At 49.1% G+C, this 21,349-nt stretch overlaps 1 protein-coding gene across 1 annotated transcript; it reads left to right on the forward strand.

Annotated features, from left to right (window-relative positions):
* Positions 1 to 1,102: 1,102 nt before the first annotated feature.
* Positions 1,103 to 19,868, forward strand: FBXO38 (F-box protein 38). Its single transcript, XM_066196896.1, is given in 23 exon segments — positions 1,103 to 1,178; positions 2,925 to 3,066; positions 4,033 to 4,166; positions 5,221 to 5,384; positions 5,717 to 5,882; positions 6,217 to 6,354; positions 6,635 to 6,772; positions 7,126 to 7,219; positions 7,481 to 7,611; positions 7,880 to 8,050; positions 8,296 to 8,438; positions 9,332 to 9,557; positions 9,955 to 10,074; positions 10,754 to 10,933; positions 12,045 to 12,475; positions 12,477 to 12,741; positions 14,364 to 14,464; positions 14,626 to 14,728; positions 15,640 to 15,806; positions 16,846 to 16,991; positions 17,855 to 17,958; positions 18,145 to 18,258; positions 19,172 to 19,868. Coding segments are annotated over 22 exon segments (3,543 nt in total). The 5' UTR covers positions 1,103 to 1,178; positions 2,925 to 2,938; the 3' UTR covers positions 19,351 to 19,868.
* The last annotated feature ends 1,481 nt before the right edge of the window (positions 19,869 to 21,349 follow it).

The following is a 21,349-nucleotide window of genomic DNA, read 5'->3' on the forward strand; positions in this document are numbered from 1 at the left end:
GTGGTGGAGCAAGGGCTGACTCCAGAGGTAAAAATCCAAAGCCGGGGATAGGAAAGTTGTATAAAAAAATAACGCACAAACAATGTGCTGGGTGATGAACGAGCCTTGTTACCCAAGCCCCTGGGGTTTGCATCAAACCTGACTTTAAAGTGTTGAGGAAATCGTGATTTCTGCTGGGATCCGCCCAAACGCTGTGATTAAAGCATGACTGAAGCGCAGACCTGAGTAATACGGGAAATACACACGGGAGGAAACAGGCAGGACTTTGGGGGCCAGGGAGAAGACTCTGCAGGAAAATTCACTTCTAAATCTCCCGGAGAGCGTCCAGAGGAGGGACACGGGGACGGGAAGGGTCTGAGGGGCCATGGAGGAGCAGCTGCGGGCGCTGGGACTGTGCAGCTGGAGGAGCCTGAGGGGACACTCCTCGGGCTCTGCAGCTCCAAGCTCTGCCCAGGGGACAGGGACAGGACCCGGGGCAGGGCTGGAGCGGTGCCAGGGCAGGTTGGGGTTGGGTTTGGGGAAAGGTTCTTCCCGCAGAGGGTGCTGGCCCTGCCCAGGCTCCCCAGGGAATGTCCCCAGAGCTCCGGGAGAGCTGGGACAGCGCTCCAGGGATGCTCCGGGTGGGATCGGGGGGCTGTGCAGGGCCAGGAGCTGGAGTTTGGTGCCAGAACTTTTTTATTGAACCCCATCCGTCCCGCCGTGGGCTGAGCGAGCCCAGGCTGCGAACGGCGGCCCCGGGAGCCCTCAGAGCCCTCAGCGCTCCCCGCGGGCTGGGCGGCGCCACACTCAGCATGGCAACGGGAGCCGGGCCGTGGCACACTCAGCATGGCAACGGGAGCCGGGCCGTGGCACACTCAGCATGGCAACGGGAGCCGGGCCGTGGCACACTCAGCATGGCAACGGGAGCCGGGCCGTGGCACACTCAGCATGGCAACGGGAGCCGGGCCGTGGCACACTCAGCATGGCAACGGGAGCCGGGCCGTGGCACACTCAGCATGGCGGCGGGGCGGGGCCGGGCAGCGCCACACTCAGCATGGCGGCGGGGCGGGGCGGGATCGGGCGGAAAGGGGAAGCGGAAGCGGAAGCGGCGGCGCTGGCGGAAGGGGCCGCGCAGGAAGCGGGCCCGGGGCTGCCCCGCGGCCGAACCGGGGCGAGGGCGGCGAGGGGAGCGAGGGCAGGTGAGGGCGGCCGGGGCCAGGGGAGGGCACCGAGGGGACGGGGGCGCTGACACAGCTGGCCCGGCCCTCCCGGCGCGGCGGGGCGGCCACCCGGAGGCTGCCGTCCCCTGTGGGCCCCGCGGGCTGGGGCCGGCCCCGCTGTCACAGGCCCCTCGGTGAGGCGAGGGCGGTGCTGGGGCTGTGCGGAAAGCGGCGTTTCCTTCGCTCATCTCGGCACAAATCCCCGCGTTTCTCTCCGCCCCGGGAGCGCTCCTCTGTAGCCGGCGCCTGCCAGGCCGTCCCTGCCCGCTGTCGCCGCGTTTCCCCCTCATTTTTCCTTTCCGCGGAGTCTCCCCCTGGTTTTTAAAGCGTTTTAAGGTCCGTGGGGTATCTCCTCATCAGCAATGGAGCGCGTCGAGCTGTTGTTTCACGCGACCTTCACTGCGGGGAGTTAATTGAGGTGGGGGCCGCCAAATCCCATTTGCTTTATTGAATATATAAAACTCTCCTTGCTGTGGCGATTCGTGTTTTATTTTTAAACGGGGTCAGCTCGCTAAATGTGGGACGAGGTGTTAAAGCTGCGCTCGTTGAATAACCCCGGGAGGAGCTTTTCTTGTGCAGAAAGTGCAGAATTACAGAGACAAATCCTCCTGTCCCCCCTTCGTGGTTGGGTCTCGCAGGGTTTTTCCTGCTTTGCTTGTTGATATTTTTATTTCTCTTGCCTTTTGTCCCAGTCCTCTTTCCTGCTGGAAGGTTTTTAGGTTGTGTCACATCCTCTGTCCAAGCTGGTTTACCCCAGGTGACTGGGGATTGCTGTTTTCCTTGGAATTCAGCCTATAAATAATTCCCACATTTTGGCCTCACGGGGAGGCTGCAGTGGAGGCCGTGCTGGAAGCTTTTCCAAAATCTGCCCTTTTTATTTATTTTTTTTTTAATCAGTTGTTTTCCCTCAATCTGCTAGATGTTGACATCCAACCTGTTGAACTCAGGGTCACTAAGCTGCTGATGCTTTGCCCTCCTGATTTTTGTTCTTGCCTTAGGAGAAAATAAAATAAAAATAAAATAAAATAAATCTTTGCCAGATGCAGTCGGGGAAGGATCCCTCAGCATCTGTGGGAGGTGATTTCCTGGTAGCATTGAGTTCACCTTTATTTTAGCTGCCTGTTTGTGGCTTCTCCTGGTGCTCGTGGGTATTTTTGGGCGAGGGGTTGTGATCCCGGTGCCTGTGTGTGCTCAGGATCCTCACGCTCCTTTCCAGCAATGACTCCCAGCTTTCCTGGGGCTTTGATCTTTAACTCAGCAGCCTGGATGTTCTCCTCGGTGTTCTCACCTCCAAGAGGAGCTGGTCTGAGGGTTTTTCGTGGGGCATTTTTGGGGAGGGCTCAGCAGGAGCCCGTTTTTTTTTCAAAGAAAAAGAAATCGGTTTTGTGCCGGGCAGACTTTGGACTTTCGTTTTGTGCTGGAAGGTTGCAGTTGGTGCTGAGCTGGTGATCTCTGCACAGCTCCCCTGTGCCTGTCCTGATCTCAGGGCAGGATCTCTGAGGATTTTTTTGATTCATGAAAAGAGCTGATCTCTGCCTCACCCTGAGGTGGATTTTCCTCCCTCAGCCGAGAGGCTCTGTCCGGTTTGTGTGACCGTCCTCAGCTTTTGTCTGAGCCCTTCTGTCTAACCAACGCACAGCTGGTTTCTTTGCAGCTGAGCCGCTGTGTCCCTGTTGTGTCTCGGTGGCCTGGCTTCCCTCACCCTGTGCCCTTTTCCTCCCCCAGAGCTCGGTGCAGACATGGGGCCCCGGCGGAAAGCCGTGAAAGCCGGCGCAGCCAGCAGGGAAGGGGCAGACTCTACCAAAGCTGAGGAGCCAAAAGATTACATGAACCAACTCTCTCATGAAGTGCTTTGCCACATCTTTAGGTGAGCAGCCTGGCAGGAATCCATTTAGTGCTTATTGTTTTAGAGTTCTTTGTTTTCTCTCCGACTTCACCTGTTTGTGACACAGGAAACGGTGGATAAAATGGGATGACAAATGTTCTTTTCAGTCTCCAAAATTCACTTGGAAGCTGGAAATCAAGTTACGTGAGTGTCATGAATGTCATTAGAATGAAGAAGAAATAAATGAGTGATTTAGTTCTGTTAGAAATACATTTTGGTTAGAGCACAGCTGAGGTGGTTGCTTGGGGATTGTTGCATCTGCAGAAGGGATGTGGGATGAGGATGTGACCTCCCCTCCAGCAAAGTCCTTCTCCCAGATGTTTACTCAACCCTATTACCCAAAACAAATGCCTCACCCACAAGTTCTTGGAGAACAGCAGCTCTCCAAAGCATTTGGAAATTGACCTTGCAGTATGTGCTAGGAAACAAAAGTAACTTCACTAAACCTCTTGAGGCAAATGGCTTGGTCAGCGGGGTTTGGGTTGGTTTAAATTAACGTTAAGGAAGGAATTGTTCCCTGGCAGGGTGGGCAGGCCCTGGCACAGGTGCCCAGGGATGCTGTGGCTGCCCCTGGATCCCTGGCAGTGCCCCAGGCCAGGCTGGACAGTGGAAGGTGCCCATGGCCGGGGTGGAAGAGGTGACTTGTAAGGTCCCTGTCCAACCCAAACCATTCAGTGATTCCATGGTCAGCCAGAGAACCAAATCATGCTGCATTTAGTACCACATTTGCACGCCTGTTCCATCTGCAGTGTCAGGAACTGCTGAGTCACCCAGCTCAGCACAACTCCACGTTTACCGGGAGCGCCGACGGTGCCGTGGGAACGAACGTGCGCTGCCCTGCTAGGATTGCTGCAGCCAGCCCCTGCCTGCTGCCAGCTGCGGGCCGCAGCAGGGCTGGGGGCCGCAGCAGGGCTGGGGGCTGCAGCAGGGCTGTCTGTGCTCCCCCAGGTACCTGCCCTTGCAGGACATCATGTGCATGGAGTGCCTGTCGCGGAAGCTGAAGGAGGCGGTGACGCTGTACCTGCGCGTGGTCAAGGTGGTGGATCTGTGTGCGGGGCGTTGGTGGGAGTACATGCCCACAGGTGAGCCCCCTGCCCCCCTCCTCCACACGACACACCTGCCTCGTGCCCTCTCCTTTGCCTGGCTGCCTCGAGGAATGCCTTGCCGAGGTGCTGTCTGGCGTAGATACGGATTCAGGGTGTCACTGCCTTAGGTCGTGGGTTGGGCTCGATGGTCTCAAAGGTCTTTTCCAGCCCAGTTCACTCTGTGGTTCTGTGGCTGGGAGTGCTCTGTGGCCACCTGTCAGTGCAGCCTGTGTTTGTCTGGTTGTTGGAAGGGAGGTTGCCCAGGGGTTGTGCCGTGAGGAGGCTGTTTGCATGCAGGCAGCAAAAAAACGCAGTGGAGTGAGGGAGCAGCTCATCTGCCAGCACTTAACAGTGTGAGGATGAGTTTTGGTGTCACCTGCAGATAAATTTGTCAGGCTGGGTGAACCCTGTGAGTACCAGGGTGTCTGTTGGGTTTGAATTGCACTGCTGGGATTTGGTGGGGCACTCAGCTAAAACGAGGGGATTCTGAAAATCAGAGGAGTTACAAATTGAGGTTGGCTATGGCTGGTATTAAGCAGGCCTTTAGACCTAACCTCAAAATTGGTGTAAATACAAGTAATTTACCCAGTTAAAATCCTTTCTATGTGCTGTCTTTCACTAGAATAGAATAGACCTTTGCCTTAAGAAACCATCCTGTTTCTGTGAGAAGAGTGAGCTGTGGTGAATAGTGAGCTGGAATAGGGGATCCAGCTGGGCTTTTTTCGAGCCATGGGGCTGATAAATGGAATTCCAGGAAAAACAGACCCACAAAGCTTCGTGTGAGGAGGGAGAGAGCATAGTGAACCCTGCAGCCATGCAGCTCCTCTGTAGAAAACCTGTAGCAAAGCCATAAAATTCAAGGCAGAGAGGACTATTTAGGTCACGATTTCTAGAATGTGGAAGGAAAAGAAAAGCTATTGCTTCACCAAGCGCATCTTTCAACATCACAGAACTTGTACTGCCCACATAAAGAGACAAGTGTGTTTGGCTTTCCCTTCACAGCTGAGTGTCTGCTGCCACACCAATACCAAATGTGTTGTTGTTGTCTTAGGTTTCACTGATTCCAGCTTCCTAACGCTGCTGAGGAAGATGCCAGACATTGAACAACTTTATGGTCTTCATCCCAGGTATCTGGAAAGGCGCCGAGTCCGTGGCCACGAAGCTTTCAGCATCCCTGGAGTTTTAGAGGCTTTGCAGGCCTGTCCAAATTTGCTGGTGAGTGGCTGCACTTGGGAGGGAACCTCCTTGTGACGAGCACTTGGTGCTTCCAGGGCTTTGGTTTAGGCCTGGCTGCACAGGGAGGGGGTTCACTGTGACCCCGTTTGCTAATGACACCTATTTTTAGTTGCACCGCCGGGAATCCCAGGTGCTCTTTAAGCCCAGCAAGGAATTAAAGCCCTGATCCCTCTGCTTTTAAAAAAGACCAGTCTTGCTAGAAATGAAAAGTGAAATTAACGTTGCGTTCTGTAAGTTTACTGTGGTTAAGAGGATGATGTTGTTGTTGTTGACCTGGTGTTAGAGCATTTGCTTTGCTTCCTTTTATCCAGGGTGTTGAGACCTCTCATTTAGAGCTGGTGGAAGCTATTTGGACATACATGCCCCAAGTCCACATTTTAGGGAAGTTTCGTAATCGTAATGGTGCTTTTCCAATCCCTCCTGAGAACAAGCTGAAAATTCCTATAGGAGCTAAAATTCAGACTTTGCACTTAGTAGGTGAGTGTGGTCGTGGTGAAGTAGTTTGGCTTCAACATAGGTGCATTTAAAGGCTTTGAAACTCTGCAGATTTGTAATTCTTTGGAGGAGAGGGAGTTTGGGCTGTGGCATCTTGGAGGTCTTAGTTGGATATTTGATAGCAGGTGCAGAGGGCGAGTTCTAAAGAATTCTTGACAAACCAAGGTGGAGAGCTGGTGTTTCAAGTGTTCCCAGCTTTTCTCACGTGCCACAGAGCACAGAAAAGCTTCCTTTTGAAAGCCAGGGATTTGTCATGCAGTGGGGTTAGTTCAAAGCTTGTTTAAAATGTTTGTTTGTTTTGTTTATGTATTATTAGGGGTGAATGTCCCTGAGATTCCTTGTATCCCAATGCTGAGGCACCTTTATTTGAAGTGGGTGAGACTCACCAAACCACAGCCTTTTAAAGATTTCCTTTGTATCAGCTTACGTGCTTTTGTCATGAGGAACTGTGCTGGTAAGAGGGATTCTTCCTGTCTGAAGGGGATGGTAGAGCATGGAGGAAATCTGGTTCTGTTAAAGTCTTGGAATTGCACATTCTGAGAGCAGCCCTTGTTTGATTTGTGGTGCTGGACAGAAATCTCTCCCTGTCCTGTCCCGTCCCTTACTTGGAGCTGTGTGGTTCTGTTGTCTTCCTGCTCTAGAGGGGTTTGTGTGGATGTGTTTTAGTTCTTCCATGGGATGACTGAGGGAGAAGTGAACAATCTGCTCTGTCTTTCTGGCCTTGTTGTGTGCAGGACCCACCAACTCTCTGAAGTACGTTCCCCTGGTGACAGGCCTGGCTTCTGCCAGGAACCTGGAGCACTTGGAACTGGTCCGTGTCCCATTTCTTGGAGGACTGATCCAGCACGTGGTCGAAGACAGCTGGAGATCAGGTGGGAAACTCCCCATCCCTCACACCTAAATCAAAGTAAATAAATGAATCAAAGCTTTAGGAAATTCTGGGGGGTTTTTTGTCTGTAACATTTCCTTTTTGGAGTGTTTGGAGCTGTGGTCGCGGTGCTAACTATGCTCTGTGTTGGGTATCATTTGGATATTCCAACTGCAATTAACTCTTAATGAGCTGCTTCTGTTGATGAGCAGAACCAGGATTAGAGGAGTTAGGTGCAAATATTTGGGGTTTTTTTGATTTGCTGAAAAGGGTCAAGAGAAAACTGGTGAAAAATGTGTATGGCTGAAGGCTGTGGTGTGAGGCTGGAGTGTGACAAGGGTGTTCTTTGTTTGCCAGGTGGTTTTAGGAATTTGCACACTATAGTTCTGGGAGCTTGCAAGAATGCACTTGAAGTGGATCTTGGCTACCTCATCATAACTGCTGCACGAAGGTACCTCCCTTCAGATCTCTCTTTGCTTCTCCTTTTTCCGAATAAATGTCAGAAATGATATCCAGGAGACAGAACAACCATCAGAGTTTAAGGAATACACATATAAACTTTGCATAACAAGAATGTCGTGTGGTTAAAATCACTGCAAGTACCCTCAGAGTCCTGCCAGATTCTCTGTTTTATTAGAACAGGGCTCCTTCTTGAGTGTTTTCTGTGCTTGGGGCTGAATTTTGATAGGAGCAATTCTGAATTTCCCTGCAGGTTGCACGAAGTGCGGATCCAGCCTTCCTTGACCAAAGATGGTGTTTTTTCTGCTTTGAAGATGGCTGAACTGGAATTCCCACAGTTTGAAACTCTTCACCTAGGCTACGTTGATGAGTTTTTACTACAGTGTATGACACTTTTTATATCCATAAAGAAACCCCCCCCCTCAGGATTACAGAAATTGCTGTGTTTTCAGTCATGTTCTCAGCGATTAATAAGAATATTAATGTTGCATGTGTTGAGGCTGCTGATCTCGTACAGCCAGATCTGGTTTTCCTCACTCCCTGAAAGTGGGAAAACTGGGCTTTATTAAAGGAATGATCTGATCAGTAAGGAGTTAGAAAACCCTGCTATAAAAGGCAAATTTACTGCTGTGTCTGCTCCTCTCTTTTGTAGGTAAAATGACGAGTACGGACTTGGTGAGGTACGGCTTGGCTGATGTGGTTGAAAACCCAGGAATTATTACAGATATTGGTATGAAAGCTGTAAATGAAGTTTTTTCTTTCATCAAGTATCTGGTCATTTACAACTGCCCACATCTACATAACCCAAATAATTGGATCACAGGTATTGCACACCTTTGAAATTTCAGAGCTATTCTATGAATTTCTGTGCTAAACCAGAATTTCTCTGCTCTAGTACTGCTTGTTCTGTTGTTAGTAAGTACAGTAGATGATGCTTGCTTTGGGGCCATGGTGATGCTGGGAGCAGGATGGAGAGCCAGAGGATGCTGCTGTCAGATCTGGAAAGGGGGTGAATGAACAAGGAGTGAGGTGGGAATCCCTCAGGAAAGGCCTCTCTTGTGTTCCCAGACCACTCGAGGTGGACCCGCCTGGTTGACCTGACCCTGGTGAGATGCCACGCCATCAAGCTGGACTCTTTCAGTCAGTTCATCGAGTTACTGCCCAGCTTGGAGTTTATTTCTCTGGACCAGATGTTCAGAGAGCCTCCAAAGGTAAATTCCTGAGGATGGTTTGGCTTTTTCTCATTGCCAGGATTTTTACCTGTTTCCTTGGCAATCCAGTGTGCTCCAGCTGCTGTGCATTCTTCTCCAAGTTGTCATTAACTGGAGAGATTGGTAATTAATTTGGTTTGCAGTTGCTTTTAGCATGATGTGGTGGGGAGAATGAATGGTGCTGCTTCTGCAGATGGGAGCAGTGGCAAGGAGTGAACGTGTGACCAGAAAATAAAACTCGTTGATTCTGTCAGAAGTAAAACTCACTGATTCTCTCGAGGTCTCTGCTGATACTTCACTGTGCTGCTGCTTTTTATGTTTTGTTTTTTTGGGTTTTTTTTTTTTGTTTTTTTTTTTTTTCCCCTCTTAGGCCTCTCTTTCCAATACTTAGAGGTTTTTATGATTTTTTTTTGCTGGGTGAAATGGGGGTGGTGTTTCCCTTTTGAAGTGCTTTCAAAGCTGAGGAATTTTATTTCTTCACGTTGTCCCCTCCCACAGCACCTTGGTGGCTGCAAGCAGGCAATGAGAAGTGTAAAACCCGCTTCCTTTGGTCATGAATGGTCCCTGCAGGCTGCTGTGTGCTGGGAGGACTCTGATCTGTTTGCATTCGTGTCGTGATCCCACAGCAAATTAATAGATTAACACAATTAATAGGTTACAATGAAGTGCTTTGAGCACTTCTCCCTTTCATTAGGAGTTTAACAGTGCAGCTTCTGGGTTACCAGCCTGAAGAGGGACCTCTGCAGTCAGCAAATCAGAGGGACAGTCTCCCTGTTAGAGGTGTGCTATCCCAGGCAATTCCAGCAGTTTTTCTGGTTTTCCTGTTGCCTTTAGGGAACGTTGAGATGACAAGCCCTCGTTTTCAAACCTGAATTTCTGCTCTTTATCCTCAGGGTTGTGCTCGTGTGGGCCTAAGTGCAGGCACAGGGATTGGGGTCTCCTCTGCCCTGGTGAGCAACCAGAACTCCAACAATGACAATGACAACAACAACAACCACCAGAACAACAACAACAACCCCAACATCCACCACAACAACCACCAGCACCCCAACGAGCAGAACGAGGAGAACGAGCTGCGCCAGGAGGGCCCTGCTGAGGAGCAGCAGATTGGGGCTGAGGGTAACCTGGGGGAGCTTTTTGGGGGGATTTGTAGGTGAGGGTAACCCTGGGGGAGCTTTTTGGGGTGATTTGCAGCTGAGGGTAACCCTGGGAGAGTTTTTGAGGGGATTTATCTGCATTCCCGCTCACACAGGCTCCTGGTGAAGAGAGGAATATACACTGAAAGTTTGTTGTTCTTTCAGCTCCTGGGGTGGAGCTTTAATCTTTTCTGGGTGAACCAAACCCCAAAAGTTAGGTTGGGCTTTGGCTCCAGAGATGTGGAACAAATCTCTGAGAGACTTTGTGCAAGCCAGAAGCTCCCCAAGGGAACCAGGGCAGTTGTAATTTATTTCTTGTGAGCGTTTGAGGGCTGTGTTCATTCTGTTTCCTATTCCTGACCTCCTGTTGCCCTTGGCAGCCCTGAATGAGATGGAGGAGGTGGCCCAGGAGGAGGGGGAGGCTGCTGGGCAGGCCCAGGACGAGCTGCCAGCTCCCAGCCAGGCTGTTGTTCCCATGGAGGTGGATGAGGAGCAAGCAGGTAACTGGGTTTGGGAAGAAATCACCTCTTGGGGATCTCCCTGAGGGATTCATTTTGCGCTGTAAGTTTGGTTTGGGATGTTTTGCTTCAGCTGAGTTGTCTGATTTTGAGTGATGATGTTAGCACAGCTTGGTGCTGTGAAGGAATTTGTTCTGTGTCACAGCCCAGAGCTTTCTTTGCTTATGCAGGGAAATACCTTGACCTTAAAGCCTGATTTTTGTGCTCTGTAATGAAAATCAGAAGGCCTGAATGAACTTGCCCTTTTGCTCTCTTGGTGTTCATGGCCTTGCTTCTTTCACTTGATTTGTTTTTGCTTTTTCTCAAGCCAGGACAACTTGTTCCAGTGTTAACTTAATTTGTATTAATGACACAGGGCAGCCTTCATTTCTTTTATTGCCACTTCGTGCTGGACACCAGAATTTTCTACTGAATATCCCAACAACATGAAGTGACACTCCTTTGTGACCCTCCTCCCCTTCCAAACCAGAATGCTTTAGTGCTGAAATGCAGTATTTTGCTCTTCTCCCAGTTAGATTTTCATGGGGGACCCACAGATTGTGTGGCTAAATTGACTCCAATTAATTCTTTAGAAGCTTTTCAAGCAGTGCTGAAAGTTTTCCAGCCCTTTAATCCGTGCTTGGTTAATTTTTACATGAAATGCTGATATTCTCCTCCTCAGGACCAAGTGGAATTCAACCTGTGGTAAAAGCAACTCCTATCACCATCCATGATTCAGACAGTGAGGATGAGGAGGAGAACATGGGCACTCCCAGAGCCTGCATCTCCAACAGCATTGCACAGAGTTACTCAGATGGGGAGGAGAAGAGCAGGGATCCAGTGGAAACCAGAGAACCTTCAGGTGTGCCACGTTCCTGCTTAAGCTTCCCTCTTCCCCTGTGGTTCAGGTTCATTTCTAGCTCAGTTTGGAATGTAGAATGAAGGTGTAGGGGCATGTTTTGACCTCCAGTCACAGGTTTTGGACAGAAACACAAATAGTGCTGCTGCACTGATCAGAAACCTGCAGCTCCTCTTCGGGGTTCCCAAGTGGACAGAATTTATCAAGCCTGTGAGGCCACAGTGTGGATGTCAGTTCTGCTTTCAGAGGGGAAAGAATCTGTGTTTGTAAAGAATTTTCATCAACTTTTGCGCTGCCGATATTGAGGATTTGGGGCTCGGGGTGGTCTAATGAGCCGAGGGGATTGAGACAGACATTCGGCAGGAATTTCTCCATGGAAAGGGTGCTCAGGGAGGTTTGGATCCCCATCCCTGGAGGTGGCACCGAGTGCTCTGGGATGGGCACAGCCTGGACTGGATGGGCTGGGAGGGCTTTTCCCACCGCAGTGATCCTGGGGTTAGGTTCTGTTACGATTTGTGTGGGTTGTTATTCACCTGTGAGCTCAGCTGTTACTGCTGGCAGCGCTGCCCAGACCCAGCAGGGGGAGCTGAGGGCTGCTGCTGAAACCTGAACTTCAGTCCTGTCTCTGTTCCTGTTTGATTCCTCAGATGTATTCCTCCTATTTAAGGAAAAAAAAAAGCCTCTCTAGATTAAATATTAGAAAAAATCCCTCCCTGTGAGGGTGGGGAGGCCCCTGGATCCCTGGCAGTGCCCAAGGCCAGGCTGGAGGAGCTTGGAGCAGCCTGGGACAGTGGAAGGTGTCCCTGCCACGGCAGGGGTGGCACTGGGTGAGCTTTAAGGTCCTTCCAACCCAAACTATTCCATATTCCTTGATTCTGTTCTCAGTGTGTCTTTCTTAGAGCGAGCTGCTCTGGGACAATTTGGTGTTTTTGTGTGGCAACCCCCCCCCCCAGCACATCGCTCCGAAAACAGCTGCAAGATGTTACAGAGATGCAGCAAGAGCTACCATTAGCAATAATTCCTGGGGAGATTGTCACTGGCCTCTGGGCTGCCCTGTGTAACACTCAGGTTTATTGGAGGTTTCTCATCCTCGTCCCTCCTTTCCCTCCTGCAGTGAGCGGCAAAGGCAAGACTCCCCTGCGGAAGAGATGCGGCAGCAGCCATGGGGGCCAGGCCAAGCAGTTCCCCGTGGAGGAAAGCAGCTGCGAGAAGGGCTGCCAGGTGACCAGTGAGCAGATCAAAGCTGACATGAAAGCGGCCAGTGACATGCCCGAGAGGAGCAAGAGCAAGGATTCCTACGGCAGCTGCGGCACCGCCCCGGCACCCACGGCAACGCCCGGCTCCTGCAGCGCTGCTTCTCCCAGTCCTGACTGTGCCCAGGCAGCCCCGAGCCCCTGTGCTGGCAGCAGCCCAGCAGCAGCAGAGGAGTGCAGGCAGTGTGGCTGCTCTCCCTGCAGGAAGGATGATGCCTGCGGCGACAGGGAGGCCGAGGAGAGCTCCGTGTGCTCCCGCTGCTCCTCGCGGGCGGCGCGGCGCAGGACGAGCGGGGGGGGGTGACGGGGAGAGCCCCTCCACCAGTGCAGCCTGCAGGGACGGGCCAGACTGTGCACTGAGGACACTGCCACACTGCCCCGGGGCTGCGGCACAGCCCGGGCAGGACAGGACTAGTGGGAGCGCCTGTGGGGCTGGCGGGCCGGAGCAGAGCGCGCGGCCCCCGGGCTGGCAGCTGGACTGTAAGGAGGAGTATCCGCGGAGACCCCTGACCAGGGCCAGGAGCAAGCTGTCCCACGTGCCTCTGGTGTCAGAGCCAGGTAGGATTTACACACAGAGTGACTCCTGAGTACCTGCAGTGCTGCCATCAGACAGCTCTGGGGAGCTGCAGCTCCCCCAGGGAGCTCTGATGCGCAGCTTTTCAACCTGAGTGCTTTGCTGGAGCAGAGGTGCCATCGCCAGGTAAAATCAGCTGTCTCTGAAGGGGCCACTGACGTTTCCCTGCCTGCAGCTCTTTCTGTTTGTGTTCTCTGTGCATCCCAACCAGTGTTTGCTTCACTCCTTCGAAAAGCAAATGCGTTTTGGTAGCTCTACCTGCCTGTGAGGGCTGTGATTCGTTGAGACAGGCGTTGTCTCTCCATTGAAATCCTCCCTGCAAAGGCAGCAGCTGCACTTAGGTCTGAACAAGAAGGCAGAGGTTAGAGCTGGTGCTTTATCAGCCAATAAAGTCTTATTACAACTGGGCCAGGCTTTTGGAGCTGCACTGGGTTCTGCTTCGAAGTGTTTTAGGCAGGGTGATCAAACTTACTGAAAATTTTCCTTTTATTAAACACCTTCACACTTCACTTTATTGTTTTGGTCACCTGACATAAAGTAAAACCCCTGAAGGGCTGGAATGAAGGGAGAAACAACAGATGTGAGAGGAGAACTTGCTGTTTCTTTCAAATACCCTTGGTTTCCAAAATAACCATCTTGTTCTGGCACAACCTCATATATCCAGGATTCTTTGCTGGGAATATCTGGCAGGTAAAATGAAAATGAAAGATGAAATGTGCTGCTTGCACAGCTGTGAGTGTTGGAGGGAGGGAAGACTGAGGACAAATTCCTGCCTCTGTTAACATGGAATGATGCAAACACTTCATATCCTGGTGTTTTTCCAGTTTATTGAATGCTCCCAAGAGTTAACAAAACCCACATCACCTCAGATGTTGTGCAGGTAGTTGTAGCTCAGTTTTCAAGAAGAGATCTTGCTATTAAATTTAACATATCTGGTTTCTCCTTTAGGGCCAGTAATGAACTGGAGATTTTCATGCACATGCCGTATGTTTTAATAAAGAAAGCTTAGTTTTAGTAAAATAATTTCTCATTTTGAGCTGTTAATGACAGAAATTTAATTCTAGGGCGTTGTTTTTGCTCTTCCTGTTGGAAATAATGCTCGTGGTGATTTCTTTTCAAAGACTCATCTGTTAAATCAAGCAGGAATTTGAGGTCCCCGGTGGAGCTTGGGAGCATTAATGGGTTTTATACCTGGGCATCCTTTGCAATATCAGGAAAACCTTAGTGACACTTAGGAAGAACAGATTTTCCAGAAGTTTGAGATAATTTTTACTATTTAGGCATTAAAGCTATTTTGGGTCTTGTATTTGTCGAGGATGTTGTGTTTCCTGCAGAGATTTGAGTGTTACCCAACCATGAATCTTCCCTTTTCTTGGCTCCACATCTCTACATCTGTGGTGTAGCTTCAGCATTCCTGGCTTTTCACCTGTGAAGTTATTTATTGGGAATAATTCTGAGCACATAACTGGGGTTTGAGCAAGGAGAGATTTTGTTTTGAAGCCAGGCAGGTGTTTGGATTTCCCTGTGTGGGAAAAGTTGTCATGGGCTGTTCTCAGCTGTCCTGACGTGGAGCAGAGGAAAGATTTTTCCATGTTTTTGTTTCCAGAAGTAGCAAAGCCAAAGCCAAGGCAAACCACCAAGAGGAAAAGGACAGCTGACAAATCCACCAGTACCAGTGACCCTGTGATTGAGGATGATCACGTTCAGGTAAGGGCTTGTCCTTCACTCCCTGCAGCTTTATCACCACAAACACCTGTTGGGAACTGAAGCTGTACTGTATTAATTAATATCCACCTGTATCTTGGAAAATTCAACTTCTTTTTCTCACATTTTTACCCTTTCATACATTATTTTTTTTTTCCCCCCAGGTACTGACTTTGAAATCCAAAAACCTCGTCGGGATCACATTGACCAACTGTGGAATAACAGATTTGGTGCTGAAAGACTGCCCCAAAATGATGTTCATCCATGGTATGTGGCTCATGCCGGGGCTGCCTCCTCCCTCTGGCGTTATTGGGAATCCCTGAAAGAATTCAAGTCAGGCCACTGCTCATTTTGTATTCATCAGCTGCGTCGCTGATGAATTAGAGCTCCAAATATTGCTGCTTCCCACTCTGAATGGCTCTTATAGCAGCTTTAATAAAGATTAATATCTGAGAATCAACAGCTGAAATGATCTGACAATTAGGGAGATGAGATGTTTATTGAAGAGTGCTAATACAGTAATTAGAAGTTGATGAAATGAGTTTGAGTACCTTGTTTTTCTCTCCGTTCTTCATTCTCCCCTAGGGTTTTTTAGCTGACAGGATGATACTTTTGCTCCGTGACATGATAAAAATCTGTTTTCAGTGCTGCCACTCGGGTTGCATTAGTTTCACATGCCAGGGTGTGACTGCTGCTGGATTGGGTCATTTATTGCTTTCTGTACCACCTAAATGAAGACACTTTCTTCTGACATGTGATCTGTGTCCTTAGCAGAAATAAAGGAGTTCTTCCTTTATTCCAGAATGCTTGGAGCACACGTTGATTTTTGAAGGGAATTCTGATTACATGAGCAGTGTTGCTAGCAAGGAAACAATTTTATTTTCCAGTGTGTGGCTTCCCAATCCTCCGTGTTGGAGCTGATTTTGGAAGCTGTGGCAGCCCACAGACCATTTCAGTGAAAGGAAACAGAGGGAGAGGAAGGTTCTTAGATGAAATTTGGCACGGCCTTTTTAAAGGCCACTTCTGGCAAGGTCACAGCTGAAAAGTTTGATGATAATGTGGGAAAAATGATATGTAATCTTTTGGTACTTTCATTGCTTGTTTGCCTTCTTTTGAACCTGCCAGCTTTGAGATTCTCTGACAGGAGGTTCCTGAGGTCCTTTATTTCCTTTTTCCAGCTACAAGGTGCCGTGTGTTGAAACACTTGAAGGTGGAAAATGCCCCCGTTGTGAATCGCTTTGACTACGCGCAGTGCAAGAAGCTGAACATGGATCAGGTCCTGGATCAGATCCTCAGGATGCCCCCAGAGAGGAACAGGATCATTTACCTTCGTCCCATGCAGCAGGTACAGAACCACCTGGATTCCCTGGGAACACACCTGCAGGGGTTTCCAGTGGGGCAGGAAATGTTCCACCTCCACAACTCTGAAATTTGGTGGTTTAAAGCCCAGCAAGGCTTTTGTTGCAGGATCTGCCACTTGGATTTTCAGATGCTCTGGTGGATTAAACGCTGAAATCCCCTATCTCCAGTATTCATTGCGTTGGAGGATATTGTAAACTAGGGTTGAATTAATTTCAGGCTGAATAACTCAGAGTGTAAGAACCTGGGTGCCCCCTTGCAGCTGTGTGTGAGCAGAGTGTGGCGCAGGGATCTGAAACCCATAACCCTTTAAGCCGTCCTTTAATCCTTGTTCCTGTTGGATTGAGGAGCAGCAGAGTTTGGGATACTCCATCCCCTCCTGCTGCTGAAGTGTTGCAGGGCCCTGGTGGCCCTGGGAGCAGGGACATTTAGGGAGTTGTTAAAATCATCTGATGAGGATTTAGGAGGGCTTCATTTCAGTTCTGGAAGGTTGGGAATGTGTGATTTGATCCCTCTGTGGTGCTGCTCCTCTCCTGCTTTCCTGTCCTGGTTTGCCAACAAGGGAAGGTTGATTGTACATAAAATCCACAAAATCAGCTTTGCTTTGAAACCTTTAGATCTCTTGAAGGCCAGCTGTAAAAATATTAGATGGGAATAAAACCCCAGCTTACTGATCCTCTCTTCATAACAAAACTTCTGAGGAATGAATGTAGTTTAGACCATTCTGTAATTTTATGGAGTTTATTTCCACGTATTTGAGCAATAGTTGAGTCTTTCCCAACTCCATCTTTGGAGCTGAGAAAGGCATCATAAATTCGACATTTCCCATCCAATTCCAGCACTCAAGAAGATAAATTGGCAAAGCTGCCCTGGGGGAGTCCCAGTCCCCTCAGCCCTGCATTTATTGCTGTTAAAATCCTCTCTCACCGCTGCGTTTCCTGGGGGATTTGGTCCATTTCTCTTTGCTCTTGACCCTGCAACCCCCTGCCCGTGTGTGCGGCGCTCACAAAAACCTTTGTGGCCAGGTGGACACGCTGACCCTGGAGCAGAAGATCTTCAGCGGGCCCTACCCCTACCACATCTGCATCATCCACGAGTTCAGCAACCCCCCCAACGTGCGCAACAAGGTGCGGGTGCGCAGCTGGATGGACACCATAGCCAACATCAACCAGTGAGTACTGAGCCCCAGGGAGCCCTGGGCCATCCCCAGGGAGTGAAATTTGGTTGTTTCAAGCCCAGCAAGGCTTTTATTGCAGAATCTGCTACTTGGATTTTAAGATATTCTGATAGATTAAATATTAAAATTCACTATCTCCAGTTATGATTGCATTAGAGGATATTTTAAGTTAGGATACACTGAATTAATTTCAGACTGAATCACTCAGACTGTAAGAACTTGGGTGCTTCTTGTGATCTGAAGTCCCTGTTTGCCCTCCAGGGACTCTGCCAAGCTGTCCTGGAGCAGCTGCAGCTCCAGACTTACTCTGTTCTGTCACCCAAATTTAAAAAAAAAACCAAAACAATCCATTTTGTTACTACTGAAGGTTGAATTCTGGGTGGTGCAGTGTAAATCCAGTGTCAAGATGCATTTAATATAAGACAAACTGTAAACCCATATGGAAAATCCTAGAAGTTCTGCAGCAGTGACCATCACATTCATCCAGCAGTAATGCAGTTGCAATGGAAGCTGTTGGAATAGTTGGGAAATGCTATCTCCCAAGTTATTTTTAAAAGAGGGATTTGCTTCAAGAAGTAGCGTTGGTTTCTGTGGAAGGTGATGTTCAGCCAGTGTCAGCTCCTGAGAATTCCCAGCAGCAGGGAATTGTCTCATCCAGCAGTTCTGAACCCGTCCCTGTGGGCTGTGGCTGCTCTCCAGAGTGCAGGGATGGAGCTGGCTTGGTGGGAGGTTCTTGGGGCAGGTTTTCCATGGATTCAGGCTCATTAAAGGGAAGGTTGTGTGTTAGGATTTCTCATTTGGTTTTTCTCCCTGCCACCTCCCATTTCCTGGCCGTGACCTCTCCCTCTCCTCCCCAGAGAGCTGATTAAATACGAGTTCTTCCCTGAGGCCACCAGGACTGAGGAGGACCTGAAGAAATACCCCAAGTACCCCTGGGGCAGGGACATTTACACCCTGGAAGGTGAGAGTCTGTGGGGAGCTCAGGGCTCCTGCTCCTCTTGCACCATCACCAGAGCTGTGGGGATTGAATATTCCTCGTGAGGAAAGGGGGGAAACTCAGCTCGGTGCTTTGTGATGATCGAGGATGTAGAAAGTGCTGCAGGGGTGGTGTTTTCCCCTCTGGCTGCTCACCCTGTCCCTCTCCCAGGCATTGTGGATGGTGCTCCCTATTCCATGATCACTGATTTCCCCTGGCTGAGGTCCCTGAGGACAGCAGAGCCCAACAGCTACGCCAGATACGACTTTGAGGATGATGAGAGGAGTGAGTAACCTGCTTGGCTTCTCCACAGAACTTGTTTATTTGGCAGTGCATCCCTTTCTTTTTCAGTTTCCTGCTCCTCAGGCTGGTTGTGGTAGATCTGTTGTTGAGGTAGGCTGGAGAGAAGTGAGAAAGCTGACAGGAAGTTGATGTAAAATTAAAAACTGGACTTGGGAACTCTGGAACAGAGTTAGAATTTATTGTAGACATGGCTCTATTTAGGAGCTTGTCTGGTAAGGTGTGATGGTAGGCAGTGCCCGGGGCTCAGTTAAAACCCTGTTTGGTAGCAGAGAAAAAGATGTTCTTCCATTACTTGATCACAAACTTCCTGGAATCCTCGTTAGAGGTATTTTTAATTGATCCTGGTTTGGATATTCTTACCCAGCTCCGGTTTAGGAATCTCAAGAGGATGAGGAAGAGATTGGGCTTTTTGCTATATGTTTCTCTGGTTTTATTTTTTTTAAATTTCTTAAAATGTTAATTTGGACAGACGTAATTTAATTTTATTTTAGCTTGGTGCTTGTAGTTCAGTATGAAGGCTGAATTACCGAAAAATTAATGATTATTTAAGAGTCAGGATGTTAAAGGAGTGATGGTGGTAAAGCCATGAAAACAAAGCAGAGTGCTGCTGCTTTATCCTTCATTGCTGTTTATAAAACATTTAATGACTGGATAAGCTGGAATTACGTCAGAGAGGCCTCAGGGAGAGGGTTTCTGCTGCTCTGGGATTCATTTCACTCCCAGACATTTGGCCATGAGCACTGGAGCTCTGGGAAGCTTTGAGGGAAGCAGGAGAGCACTCTCCTTAAACGTGGCCAGCCAAGGGAGGCTCTTAGCCGTGTCTGAATGCAAAACCAGCCTGGCTGGGGAATATTTTGGGTAAAAACATGCCCTTTTCCTTGCTGTGTGTCCCCAGCCACCATCTACGCCCCGAGGAGGAAGGGGCAGCTCTCAGCTGACATCTGCATGGAGACCATCGGCGAGGAGATCTCGGAGCTGCGGCAGGTCAGGAAAGGGGTGTTCCAGAGGGTCGTGGCCATCTTCATCCACTACTGTGATGTCAACGGGGAGCCCGTGGAGGATGATTACATCTGAGGGCTGGCCCCGGCCTGCCCTGCCCTCCCCCTGGCACTGCTGGCCAAGAAAAAGCAGGATTTCTCTTCTTTTGTTTCGTTTTGATTTGATTTTTTTTTTTCCCTCAAATGCAAAGCATTTCCCACCAAGGCGCCCTGGGCTCTCGCTGTGGCCAGGAGGATGTAGTTAAATGTAAAATGGAAAAGTACAAATTGTATACTAAGAGTTGTACATAGAGGAAACAAACAGACAAACAAGAAAAAAAAAACAAACTTCCTAATACTGAGACTTTATTTCATATGTTTATACGATTAATTTAAGTTCCATTTTAATGAAGGCCAATAATTAGGAGCGGGGAAGAGGGTTTGAACTTTTCAGCCCATACAATTCATAGCAGTACTCTCTCTTTTTTTTTTTTTTTCCTTACAAACAACAATTCCATTTGCTGTGTTCAAAAGAGTCATCGGAGTCTCTTTTAATCTGTGCCTTTTTTTCTTGAGCATTTAAGAGTCCAGTCTGAGTAAACCTGTTGAGCACAATCCTGGTGTCTTGTGTGCATTTTTGGAAGGGTCAGAATATTCTCCAGCTGTTGCAAAGAAGGCCAGGAGCAAGGAAAAAAAAAAAAAAAAAAGTAGAGAATTTGGTGATCTGTGGTAGTTTCTAGAACCCAATTTTTGGGGGAAAGGAAGCCCCCGTGTTTAGCACCTTGGAAACAGAATGTTCTCAAGCATTTTGTACTGTTAGATTTCATGTTCATGGTGTGTTTGACTCTGTTCTGTGGAAATCAAGTCGCTGATCGTTGGTTCCACCCTCTCGAACATAAATCTGCCCGTTCTGGCTGGCTGGAAGCTGAGCTTTGCCTTCAGGCAGGCAGAAAAAGGGGATGTGGAAGTGCCTGGTGGCTCCACGTGCCACAGCCACGGAGCTCTGGGGCTGGGTTGTGCTCACTCCTGAATGCACATTTTTCCATCTGGTCAGTAAAAAACTGCTGCTATTTGCCCCAAATCGTGTGTGTGTGTGTTGTGTATTGAAAGGTGCTCCCAGTGCCCGCTGGTGTTTGGTGGGGATTTGCTGCCAGGGCGGGTGTAAAATGCACTTTTTCCATCCCAGGCCTGGCAGACCTTGCAAGAATTCCCAGCTCTGGCCTGGCCTCTCATCTGTGCTTTTTTAAAATTGGTGTTACCAGCCTGGAAAATGACACTTCCTGAGGTAAAAGCTGTGCAATTCAGACCATTTTATCCAATTTTGCCCATCATCCTGATGGTCATTCTCTGAATTTGGGGTGAATGTGGCTACTGGGGATTTCTAGGATGTTTTCGCTCTGTAAAATTGAGGTGAAGCTGCTCCACGCAGCAAAGCCAGTGTTGGTTTTCTCTGCCTCTCTGTGGGAATTCTTGGGATAATGTGAAATCAGAAATACAACGGGGTAAGAGGAAGAGAGTGGTGCCTGAAGGGAGCCTTTCCTCAGCCCTGCTCTGTGCTGACTGCAGGTGGAGCACTAAGCACCGGAGAAAATGTGAATGTCACTAAATTTGCTTTAATGCAGGATCACAGTCAATGGTTTATTATCACTCTTATATTTAATTAACCGTAGATGATGTATTAAATAATATTCCGCCAAAACAATTGTGACCCTTTCTAGAAGTGTTTCAAGTCCTCTGAGTCATGCATTCTGTCAGATTTACCGTTTCAGTCCAGAAAATGTTACTGACTTTCTGAGGTTATTGCACCACGTCTCCAGCTGGTTTCTCCTCACTCCAGCCTTTTGCAGAAGTATTTACACAAATGAAATAAAGTGTTTGTTTATATTCAGTATTTCTGGAAGCGCCTGAACCTTGCGGTAATCGTCACCTCTGAAATGTGACACCCGTTTTACACCCGAGCCTGAATCCATCTCCTCAGGGCTGGGGAGGAGCTGGGATCTGGTGGGGATTTCATCTTTTGGGTCTGAGCTTCTTCCTCTTTCCATTTCGTGGCTTTTCCGGGCACTTTTATCCAATCCCCGTGACAAGGGAGGGTT

This window comes from Chamaea fasciata, unplaced genomic scaffold, assembly GCF_029207755.1.
Source record: "Chamaea fasciata isolate MVZ Bird 193981 ecotype frontalis unplaced genomic scaffold, bChaFas1.0.hap1 SCAF_15, whole genome shotgun sequence".
NCBI lineage: Eukaryota > Metazoa > Chordata > Aves > Passeriformes > Sylviidae > Chamaea > Chamaea fasciata.